General features: G+C 38.9%; 1 protein-coding gene across 1 annotated transcript; it reads left to right on the forward strand.

Moving 5' to 3' along the window:
* Positions 1–1,509: 1,509 nt before the first annotated feature.
* On the forward strand, positions 1,510–11,223 carry LOC137878390 (transmembrane protein 235-like). Its single transcript, XM_068718682.1, has 4 exons — positions 1,510–1,959; positions 2,943–3,020; positions 4,944–5,081; positions 9,593–11,223. Exons 1-4 carry the CDS (start codon positions 1,788–1,790, stop codon positions 9,835–9,837), a joined length of 633 nt encoding a protein of 210 aa, XP_068574783.1. The 5' UTR covers positions 1,510–1,787; the 3' UTR covers positions 9,838–11,223.
* Positions 11,224–11,683: the final 460 nt, after the last annotated feature.

The following is an 11,683-nucleotide window of genomic DNA, read 5'->3' on the forward strand; positions in this document are numbered from 1 at the left end:
CAGGGATGACTTTTATATAGTGTCAAAACAATCAGCCAACTCAACTCATCCACTTAAATTAGGAACTGATAAAAGTGAATGCCAATTGCAAGACAATCTGCAACTGGTTCCTTTCACACCACAGTTGTAAGAAGAAAGACTTTCTTCATTACCGTTCAAATTAGGCTACCCTTTCTGACTGTTTCTGCAAAGGGAAACATTAAAAACAATAGCTACATGTTCTGGTGAATACAGAGAATGAGGAAAAGCTGCTGCAGTCTGCAAGGAAACTTTGTTGATGTATGTGTTTTTGCAGTACTTGAAATTTCTTTTCACTGACAGTCCCCATTAAATTTGACAGAGGTTGGGCGTGTTTACAAGGAAGATTTGGGGAAATGGATTGTCTAAAATGTGCAAGCTGGTAGACCTAACGTTTTCCCTACCACGAACTCCAAGCTCCGATTGTTGTCAACGGTGCTTCTGCTACACAGTGGCTTTAGAGGGGTACATGCTATGCTATGTTAATAATATGATAGTTTTGCTTAATTTATATCAATTTCTTTACATTTTAAAAATGTAAAGAAATTGATGGGTCAATGGAAAAATAAAGCAAGGGGCTCTTACTAAGTGTTCAATCGTAAAACACCTTACCTCAGAGAGTGATGCTAAAGTTAGTTCAACAGGTCAACCTGCAGTAGGAGCTGGCTCAAATCGTGGCAGCGGCAGCTAGTAGAGGCACTTCCTGTGGCAAGCTCAGCTGCCGCAGCACGACTTGCCGCGGCAGCTGCCACTATTTGAGCTTGCCCTTTCTCTCAACCAGTGCATCTCTCCACAGTTTACGCTATTGTTCCTCATACAACCGTAAAGGTCCTACTCTTCTTTTAAACCATTACTTAGCAAATGTCCCTATCGGTTTGCAAAGCTGCCAACACAACAGATGGTATTCTGTCTTTCATTTATTTGGGCTCAGGTGTGCTGATACACGCACCGCGTCAAGTATCTAAACTGCCCCACCCACAGGACTCTTCCGGCATGACAGAAAGTACAACAGCATTTTCAAGTATTTTTAAATTATTGTTGTAACCACGATGCCATGCCAACCAACTTCTTAAATGAGATAATCTTATAAGCCAGGTGCTTTTGTATTTTCTTATTTTGAGTAGGTACACGCAATGTGCTAAACCTTAAATGTTGTTTTAATGTGTTAAGTCTGTTTTGTTTTGTTTTTGTTGTTTTTTGTTGTACCTCATCGTAGGCGGCTGTTTAATTTACTACTGTATAGTGGCAAAAGGGTGGGCTCTAGTTAGAGCAGCAACCACTCTGAAAATAGTCTCCAATTAAGTTACGGTAAGAGTCAAGTAAATATCAGATAACTGAACTGTGGCCGGATGTAGACTAGTTTGTATCAAAAAATAAATGTCAAGCACCTCCACCAATGATGTTTCGCGATCGTGGTTTTATTTTGGAATTCTGCACCGCAAGTGTGGCGTTTTATTTTCTTAACTGGACATTATGGATCAACCCAAGCGCGCTTCAGGCTCGTCAGTGTGTTCTAAACTGGTGGCGAGCTCGATATATGTACCTGTCTTCTTTTATTTTTTTCCTTTTAAAGTAAACAATTACGGGATTACGCTTTGCTCAGTTTCCATCGTTGTAGGGTCGTGAATGCAATGGAGAACAGCACAACAGGGAGGGGAGAGCTTTTACGCATCGCACATCTTTGAGCGTCGATACAGGATAGAGTAAAAAATAATATAGAAACTGCACAGACTTTTAGAGTAACTGCGATCTGCGTTGTGGACTGTATAATGAGGTACGGATTGGTGGTTGTCACTGCTGGCTTTACAGGTTTGCTCAGCTTCAGCCTCCTCGCAGTGGCTATTGGAACTGATTACTGGTACATTATCGATGTGAATAAACCCAACTGCACAGGTTCAGACGACCTGAGTTCACATTCTGGACTGTGGAGAATTAATGAAGGTATATCAACTCAACTCAAGCCAACATATTTCAGTATGTAGTTTGCATGAGCGTTTAGTCAGAGAATGTAATTTACTCAAGGATGCTGCGAGTGCTGTAATTAAATCGGATGTAGCCCTCATTTTTCCAGCATAACTTTTGCGCTGTTTCTTACATGGGGTCATTTTGAGAAGCCATTGTCATGTGGCAGCAACACTGTTGTGACTAAAAGGCTTCTCACTTGCAATATCCATTATTTGCCTTCTTTTATGTTGACAGTGAAGGAAAAAAGAATATCGATCTACTGTGGAGTAAATGTGATGCCGTTGAGATTAATGTTCATACATTGTTCATTGACCAAGGCTTTCTCTCTCATTCTGCTGTGTTACCACCTTCAGTTATAGCAGCAGGCTACGGTTATATTTACCGCAATGTATTCATCACTGATTGCAGTAAATCATAGTTGTGTGATTCTAAAGCACAGGACAAGTGAAATGCCAGTGCTTTTAGCTTGAAGAAATAAATGACACAGACGGGTCATGTGCTGAATTATTAACTCTTCATACGTTTCAGTTTGAGGTACCAGATATGTCCACTGTGTTGCTGGTGCCGCCCACAGTTCACAGTAAATGCCAAGTAATGAGACAAAATAATGTATAAAGCTCTTCAGGCAGTGCACCTGTTACATTAAGGTGGAACATGCACAAACACAATTGTTGTTATATCCTCTACTGCACTGGCTGAGCTCACAGAAGCAGCAATTTGAGCTTTATTCTGTGCAGAGGTGCACAACTGTCGCACATGCAGAGCTGAGAATATCTGTCATATAGAGAGATCTTTAATTGGTTTGATTAATTCACTCTTGCATTGTGTTGAATTTCTAAATATATTGAATGTTTGTACAATTATGTTTGAAAAGTGACACTGTTAGTAGCAATTGTCCATGTTTTACAGCTCTGTCCACGCATCTCGTCATGTGTAACCTTTTCCCCTGACATTTTCAGGAGCAAACATGAGCTCAGTCATCCCTACTTTCACAGCAAATATGTCCAGCCTGTCAGAAGTGGAAAGGCACCTTCTTGGTGAGTGGTTTTGTTTATCAACTGGCATGAGCTAGATTTAAAATAGTAAGTCAGTGATTTCTGACTAAAAGAGTGTATAGGTTTTAGTAACAAATTACATTCACATGTAACTGTTTGCTGACAGAAAATCCTATCCAGAAGATGTACATCAAACAAACATGAACAGTCTTGCTAAGGATGGTGTTTTCTGAAACATTCCTGTTTGTAATGAAGTACAGTAATATATATTGCTTGTGACAGCATCTTCAGCAAGTCTCAACACGATTTTCATACCCAATTGACAATGAAACTGGAAAATAGTGCCCCCCTGGATGGTAGAAATCAATCTGAATGTCCTAACTGCTTTTGCAAATGGTTACACTCAGCAGTATATCCAGCTGACTTGTCGTTACAGGGATAGCTCGGGTGTTTTGAAGTAGGTTTGTGTGAGGTTTATCCATAGTCAGTGCATTGAGTAAATGGTGGACGGCACACCCACTATTTGGAGAAAAGGAGTACCAGCATGGAAGAAAAGCAATGCTGTGGACTGGGGCAGCAGAGAACATATTTGAGACACCTAAAAGAAAAAAGCAGACAGCGCTAGAAATAAAGGGATAGTGTCCACTCAGCTCCAAATATAAAGGATTTGTTTATATTCTTTTCATAAAGATCTTTTCAATAATTGCAGAATTGTAATTTTAACCCATAAAGTAGGTGACTAATAAAGTAGGTAACTATGACACCAACCCTGCAGACGCTTCAGTCAAATTAGCGAATCAATCATCCTCATGTTCTATGATTGTACCCCAATGCTATGACATATTCTCTTTTAACCCCCCTTGTTTCCGATGAGGAGACTGTGTTTCTTGACAAGTGCCGCCCTGTTTAGCTGGTTGAGGCAGAGATGATTGGTTAGGGTCAGGATAGCCCATTGGTGAGGGCATAGGACCTGAGAAGAATCAGGTTACCGGTACCTAGGCGAGCATGGACACCTGGCCAATCCTAGTCCATGACTGCGGGTCTTGCCAATAATAGCAATGGGATTCATAATTATACCACCAGCTTCATTACATAAGTCTCACTTTCAGTTCAGTTCCCTGCTGAAAAATATTCTAAACATAGCATATACTTAAACTGAGATAATTTTTTACTTTGCTCCTCTGCTGGTACACCTGTCTGCCTCTTCAAACTAAGAGCATGCCGCCCGTCGTCCACTGTAGGTAGTACACTGACAACAACAACCCAACTTCAAAATATCCCAGCTATATCCTTTAAGGCAGGGGTCTTCAACGTTTTTCAGGCCAAGGACCCCCAAACTGACAGAGAGATGGAGCAGGGACCCCGTACTATATATATTGTATAAAATTGTGTTTTGTATTAAACTGGGCCTAGTGCGATGTATAAACATACCTTGTTGTTGTGCATTCAATACTAAGCTTTTCAAATAATACACAGGTTCATATATTCATGTTTTTATTTTAAACATGTGCAAGGTACAGTGAGTAGGGTGGCCGCGCCACTGCCATTTATAAACATACCTTGATACCAATGCCAATATCAACATTGTCTGTCAATTGCATGATAATCATGCATACAAGCTATTCAAATTGACGTTTTTATTTTAAACATAAATGTGGAAACGAAAAATGAGTGATGGCCTATTAGTGCCACTGCCATGCATAAACATACCTGTTATCTTGCATACAATGCTGAACTATTAAAATAATGGACAGATTCATGTAATGTAATGTAATATAAAAAAAATATGAAATATTGTCTAATCAACCAAAAATGTCACGACCCCCCTGCAGTACCTCCGCGGACCCCCTAGGGTTTGCGAACCCCCTGTTGAAGACTTCTGCTTTAATTAAGGCACTTGACAAAAAAAACACTTTCAAATCTTAAAGTACACTAACCACTGTGTGTTTGTGAATGTGTTTGCAGGCTTGCACAAGGTGGTGGTCATCATGTTGCCCCTCAGCCTGGTCCTGCTGGTGTTCGGCTGGATCTTTGGACTTGTCAGCTCGCTGGCCTGCAGTCCCAACTTGCTGGCTGGATCAGCATCCTATGTTCTCTTCTGTAGTGAGTCCACACAGATTTTTTTTTCTGAGCCCGTGGCAACTACGCATTTTTGCGTCAAGGCTGTTCTGTAGCAAACCTTGAGTCGAGTTAGGTAATGATCTTTTTGATCACACTGTTAATAGAAGTGCGGAAATTGGGATTTTATAAGGAAATAAGAAAGACACTTTTAAACTGGTTAGAGGTTACTGTGCCAGACTTTTGTCTCTCTATTCAATCAGTTTTTCACATTTTGTAAATAGACAAAGCATGAATGATTCAAGATTCTCAGATGCAATTATAGTAGCACCATCATCTGTGACAGATTGGACCCCCATATGATAAATCACAGTTTTGACACCAATTACCAATCACTACAATGCTGTAGAACTGTGTGAATTAAAACAGCTGGTAGTTATGATCTACTGACAATTTTTCCATGGCAAGCCAACATTTAGTCTGTTTTAATAGAACTCTGGTGCAGTTAGTTTGGACAGTTGAGACATAGTAATCGACTTTGGTGCGGACCAAAACAGCCGATACAAGCCTTTGCAATTTAATTTAATTTATTTCTGGTCTGCTTTAATTTGTGCATTGTGAAACCAAACCAGACTAAATAGACCCAAAAGTATTGATTTCACTCTTATTCAGACTAGTCAAACAGACTTTGGCTTGTGAAGCACCATTAGACACCACATCGCCAAATATACACCCTATGGAAAAAGATACAATTAACAGCATTGATCGCAGCATGTGGAGTGATTGCTCATTATGATAAAGTGGCACAAAATAGCAGAAGAGCTTGTTCTTGATTGAAAGATTCAGAGACACTTTCCCCTTGAGTCGTCATTGCATGCTCTCTGATGTCATTCTTCTTCAAATAACATCCCTGTAAAATATCAACAAAATTGAATGTATTTGTTTAGTCAAGTTCATTGAATATATTGTGTCTTATCCCGGTAATCATGGGCAGTCAAATCATGAACCTCAGACAGTTGTTATAGACTTAAAATTGTAATTGCTAATCTTATCTGAAATAAACCCTTGAAATAATTTACATACTTTTGTGTCCGTCCATAAACAAGTATTGAATGCTCAAAAATATAAACTGAATGTCCAACAGAATGGGAGCTCAGAGACAAAACATCATCCACTTGTGGGGACATTCACAGAAAGGACTTCAGTGTGGTCCAGTAGTAAGGAGACCTGATCTGCATGGCAGTAAAAGGATATGCTTTCATCAGCAATACAGTAAAGGAAATATTGCTTTTTTTCCTACACTACACGGGTTCAGCTGTTAGCAGTCGCAAAAAAATAGAATATCCATCAATGAATGCATTTGAGGTCCGAACTCAAAGGGAATGAGTTTTAATCTAGAATTTGGTTGAGGGTGAATGTAGGAATCTGTTACAGAAGTAGAGGGTCTTATTACTGTTTATATTTCATCATCTCTGCTGACAGGCCCAGCCTTCCAGACAGCTAATTTCATGCTTTGCACCAAATGGCCTGTCCACGTCTCTACATCAAAAGACCTGCAAGCATACGCACCTCCACTTTCAAAACCACCTCTGATACTCGGTGAATTAGGCACCGGGACTGGCGCAGTGTTGAGATACATCCACACTAGTGAGAGTTAACACTTAGTGTCAGTTCAGTATAGGGTTGCATACACCGAATTACAATTAACAGTTATAAACGTATACATTTGCTTATCTATGGCACTGAAATAAACAAAAAAGTGAGTTTGTGTGAGAGATGCTGAGTCTGGCTGCACTGTCGCGCACCTAAAGTATATGTTAATTCATTTCAAAAGCGCACTGATTATATTATTTTTATTTAGTTAATTTAACTTGTTATTACAGAACTATTTCTATTAGTATGATATATAATTAGATATATTAGATATAATAATATCATTCAACATGTATTATAAGTGTTAACTGGATTTATTGGTTGCACCCAAAGCATACCAAGAGTTAAATTAAATTGTCTACACTCTTAACCTTACATTTCTGTTTCCCGACAAAAATTGAGTGTAATAAATCATTCTGGAGACCAAAAAGATTAGCAAAGTAACTTTTATTGTTCTAAGAACTGTAAGGTCAATTTGTCAAGTCTTACAGGAATTTCTGTTCACCGTCTGTACATAAGGTTACACATTAAATAAAATCGCAATGAGCAATTCAAAACACAAAGGCACAATGTATACATATGATCATATGAACCATATGCACTGTTCAAATCAAAAGGTTTGTAAATCTGCAATATCAGCTTTGATGACATCCTTCTCTTCTCCAAACTGAAATGGTCAGTCAGAAGCTTAGACATCAAAGTAGAATATCAATCCCAATAATTGTATGGACCTTCCATATGGATGTCTCACATGCACACAAAACTACACGCAATGGCATATATTTCTGTAGAACAGCAAAATATTCACTAATCTATACTCACATGGCCCTTTAGAGAGAAAAGTTGGAGACAACCCTTCAATCTCACTTGTTTGCCTGTTAATTATGCACAATTCTAATGCCTGGGGCCCAAACATAACACAAAGACAACTTAAATCGATAGCATTTTGGAAGATACCTTAATTTGCTTCCTTGCGTAGAGTTGGATGAGAAGATCAAAAACTCTTGCATCTGTCCATTGAGTATGAAGCTGGCCAAGAAATAGCAGCATGTTAATTCTATTAGCTACTAACCTTCAGTGATGAAATCAGAATATGATGTCTGATGCATGTCTTACCATCCTTGTACTTCATCTTTACCAGCATGCTTCCATCTACATTTTCTAAATTCTGGATCAGAGGGACAAAAAGGAATAAAGCTGCTTTATTTGGCAGTAACATTCCTCAGAGAGGTATTTTATTTTTAACCATTTAATGTGTTCGAGAGGTAGTATTACAGGTGTCTTGTTTTGATTTAGAATAAGTGAAGCAATTACATTTAATTGCTAAACACTTTTTATTTTAAAGAAATACTTTACCTACAGAAATGACCATTTGTATGTCAATTACTTGCCCTGTGTTACCTTGAATATGTAAAAAAAACATGATTTTCTTGCATTCCTCCAGTTGAACAAAGAATCAAAAAAGGAGAAAAGTCTTGCACTGCCTTCCAAATTGTTTACTTTTAGTACATACTGCAGCTTCGCTTACAAAGTGCGTACTGTTGCATGCAGTATGCATTCAATTGGGACATGCTACTTCATCGAAATAGTGCACCTTGAACTTTTAACCTCTTGCTCATAAATCTGCTGCACGGAGGATTGTGGGTCAGAATAGCTAGAAAAACATGTTGGTTTGCATACTGCAAAATGTGACAGGATGCAAAAAACAGAGAAAAGTCTTGATAAATTGGCCAACAGCAAAACTATATCATCTGTTTATAAACTCTCACACAGCTCTTGCAGAGTAATCAAAGTCTCGTTAATGCTAAAACCTTACTGTTACTTACTAAAACGCTTCCATATAAACAGTCTCACGCTTGCACAGGCGCTCTACTCCTCAATGTGAGTCTGGACGAGTCCAAAAGGTTCTCAATAGTAAGGATTTAGAGACATTTTCTTTAACAATTCAAGGTAATTGATACATTAGTGTGGTATCGGTGCAGTAACAGCTCAGACCTCACATGAAGTGTAAGGGAACTACAAAACCTCAGATGACTACATACAAAATTAATGTACTGTAGAGTAGAACTAAAGGTGAAAGCTTTACCAGAGGAGCACAAATCAACTACAATGGGCACCTGAGTGCAAGATAAACTGTGTTCACGAGTTGTACTTGCATTAAGTTTCTTTCTGACTATACTGTACCTACATGCCAATTGGGAAAATTAAATGGTAGACGATGATTAGTAGTTAACAGGGTTTAACTGCAATAATTGATTGCAGAGTATTTTAGTTCTGCGTTCCATGGTGCCACACTAAAGATCAGTCTGAATTGCGCAGTGGGGACTACTGGGTATAGTGTTTTAGGGTTGACATTTAGTGTATTTTATTCTTGTCAGCACACCTCTGCAGTCATTTTTATGACTTTCTATTTGTCATCAAAAAACTTAAAATACAAAGCAGAAACTCCATACTTACACCACAGGTTCCTCCTGTAGAGTAATGATTGGAATAAATTTAAAAGCACCTTGCTAGGATAATTTGGATTTGAATAAGACAAATGTTTTTTGTTCTCGAAACGGCTTTAAATCTTTAATGCTTTAACATACTAATCGTTTCTCATTAATGTACTTAAGTCTGTATTATCTAATGTCATCCATTGAGTTAAGTGAAGACGATTCCAGTGGAAAATGATTATTTGCCTCTGAATACATTATCACCTTAATGACCTCATTGTAAGAACTGGTTAATTGCAATTCATCACGGTGATTATGGTCTTTGATTAGGCAGCACAAGGATTTCATTCCAAGAGAATTTATTCCAATTTCTCAAGATGGATCATCCATGTTTCAGGTACAAGGCAATATGTACGTACGGTTTTGTTTTTCTAATGGTGCCATGTGTTGGTTTCTGTGCACTAACAGGTCTTTTTACCCTCTCGGGGGTCAGCATCTACATCAAATACTCAAACCTAGCCATGGAGGAGTTCCAGCGGATCGTGCCCCCAGAGAACCTCGCCCACGTGGATGTGTCCTTCGGCTGGTCCTTAGCCACAGCCTGGCTCTCCTACAGCCTGGAGGTGGTCACTGGCCTGCTGCTCCTGCTAGCTGCCAGAATAAGTCAGATGAAGGGACGCTATGACTCTGGTGTAGCCATCGCCATGTTATAGATTGATGTTATATGATGCCCAAGTGAATCCAAAGGCTCCCACAGGCTAGTATTTTATTGCTGTTGGTGTTTATTTAACATGTCAAGGTCCAAGGCAACACAATTAGATGAGAGCTGGATTTACGAAACTGCAACCATACATAGATGCTGAATGAGTGACGCAGTGTTGAACAGCCTTGAACACCAGATGCCTTTCATCCTCTCTGTATAATTTTATTTCCATTGTCCTAGTCCACAATTATATTATAAATGTGGCCACACAAACAGAAGAACCATTCATAGTGTAATTAGTGTAATTTAGTCAGTAGTTTTTCAGTCCTTTGATGCCATATTCCATCCATATGTGCAGTATGTATAGCGGAGAACATTGACCACATTTGATTCAGCCGTAGGTTTTCTGTCAGATGTGTCTTTAAGAATGCTTGTGCAAATTCACTGCCCTGCGATATGAACGCAAGCGAAACAAGAAGTGAAGCTGTATGGGATCGTTTCCTTTTGACACATGTTATGTAAAATATTGTAAGGGGGACTTCTGCACCTCCTCTTTGTATTGCATTTAAATACTGTCCATATCAGGGGACCAGGGTATTTCATTCAAGTGAAAACATTGCTGATTCTGCAGCAGACAACCACCAGGCAATGGAGCCACCTCAACTCTAGCACACAGTCAGGACTGGTATAGTATCTCGTACTTCATTATAGAATATCTGCTGCATTGTTGATCCACGCGTTAAGAGAAAATGTGCATTTCACAGCTATTGAAAAGCAAGTAGCATTGGCTGATGTAGAAGTTGAGGCAATGTTGGCTGGTGACCTTAAGACAAAATGTTTGTTTGTTCCTCCTGCTTTCAAATGTGCTATACCCACCTTATTGGTAAAAGCATTTATCATGGAAACAAGGATGAAGATAAAATGCGCTCTTGGGGATCCTGCAAGTTGTTTTCAGTAAAACACAATATGTGCACATGTTGCTGCATGCTTTGCTGTAGTTAGAGGTTGGATATTGTAATATTTGTCTGTGCTGTCCACTTCTAGGAATGAAACTTCTCCTCTCTGCATAGTGGTATTAAAAAGACCAAATAAAACATTTAGCACATTTCATATAGCTGTAAAAAATGTAGTGTGTTGTTGTTCCCTTCTCACATTCGTAACAAACCTTACTTAGGCTTTCATAACTGAACTGCTTTCCTTTATATTGTTAACTGTGGCAGAAAAGCAATCAAACATCAATCCAGCTGAATTGTGAATACATACAGTGAATAGGCAACAGAAAAAAAGCCACGTTGATCAAATGCTTTTAAATGTCTGTGACACACTGTAGTCAAAATGTATTGAAAATGTATTGAAGATGTTTGTGTTGTGAGACAATACGATCATATGAAACATCCCGTTTGTGTTCTCACTCATGCACTTTGTTGTTTACGTGTTCTGTATACAATACAATTCTGAGACGTGAGAAGTGTTGTCTACCTACCCACAGTGCCTTTAGGTTAAATTGGGACTGCCTGCCTCTGAATGTAAATGAAGCTCATTAGGAGTCAGACCAGAGGGAAAAGCACTTAAGAATTACAAAAGACTGCCTGACAATTCAGAAGTGGACAGTGGTCGTGTGTCGCGAAGTGCTGTAAAACCCCCTATTGAGACGCATATTCCAAATGCGCTGTATATATGTCCAAACAATGCACCTAAAACCCAAATAATATCGACATATCCCACATGTCTAAATCACAAAATTTGGAATAAGGCGCAATTCAGAATATCCAAAGGGCATATGATGTTAAGATGAGCCATATCAAATTTGGAATATTGTCATATTCCGAATAATAGTGGAATATGACTACTTTGTT

Source organism: Cebidichthys violaceus, unplaced genomic scaffold (genome assembly GCF_023349555.1).
Source record: "Cebidichthys violaceus isolate CVI_PGR_0920_01 unplaced genomic scaffold, fCebVio1.0.p SCAF_23, whole genome shotgun sequence".
Lineage (NCBI taxonomy): Eukaryota > Metazoa > Chordata > Actinopteri > Perciformes > Stichaeidae > Cebidichthys > Cebidichthys violaceus.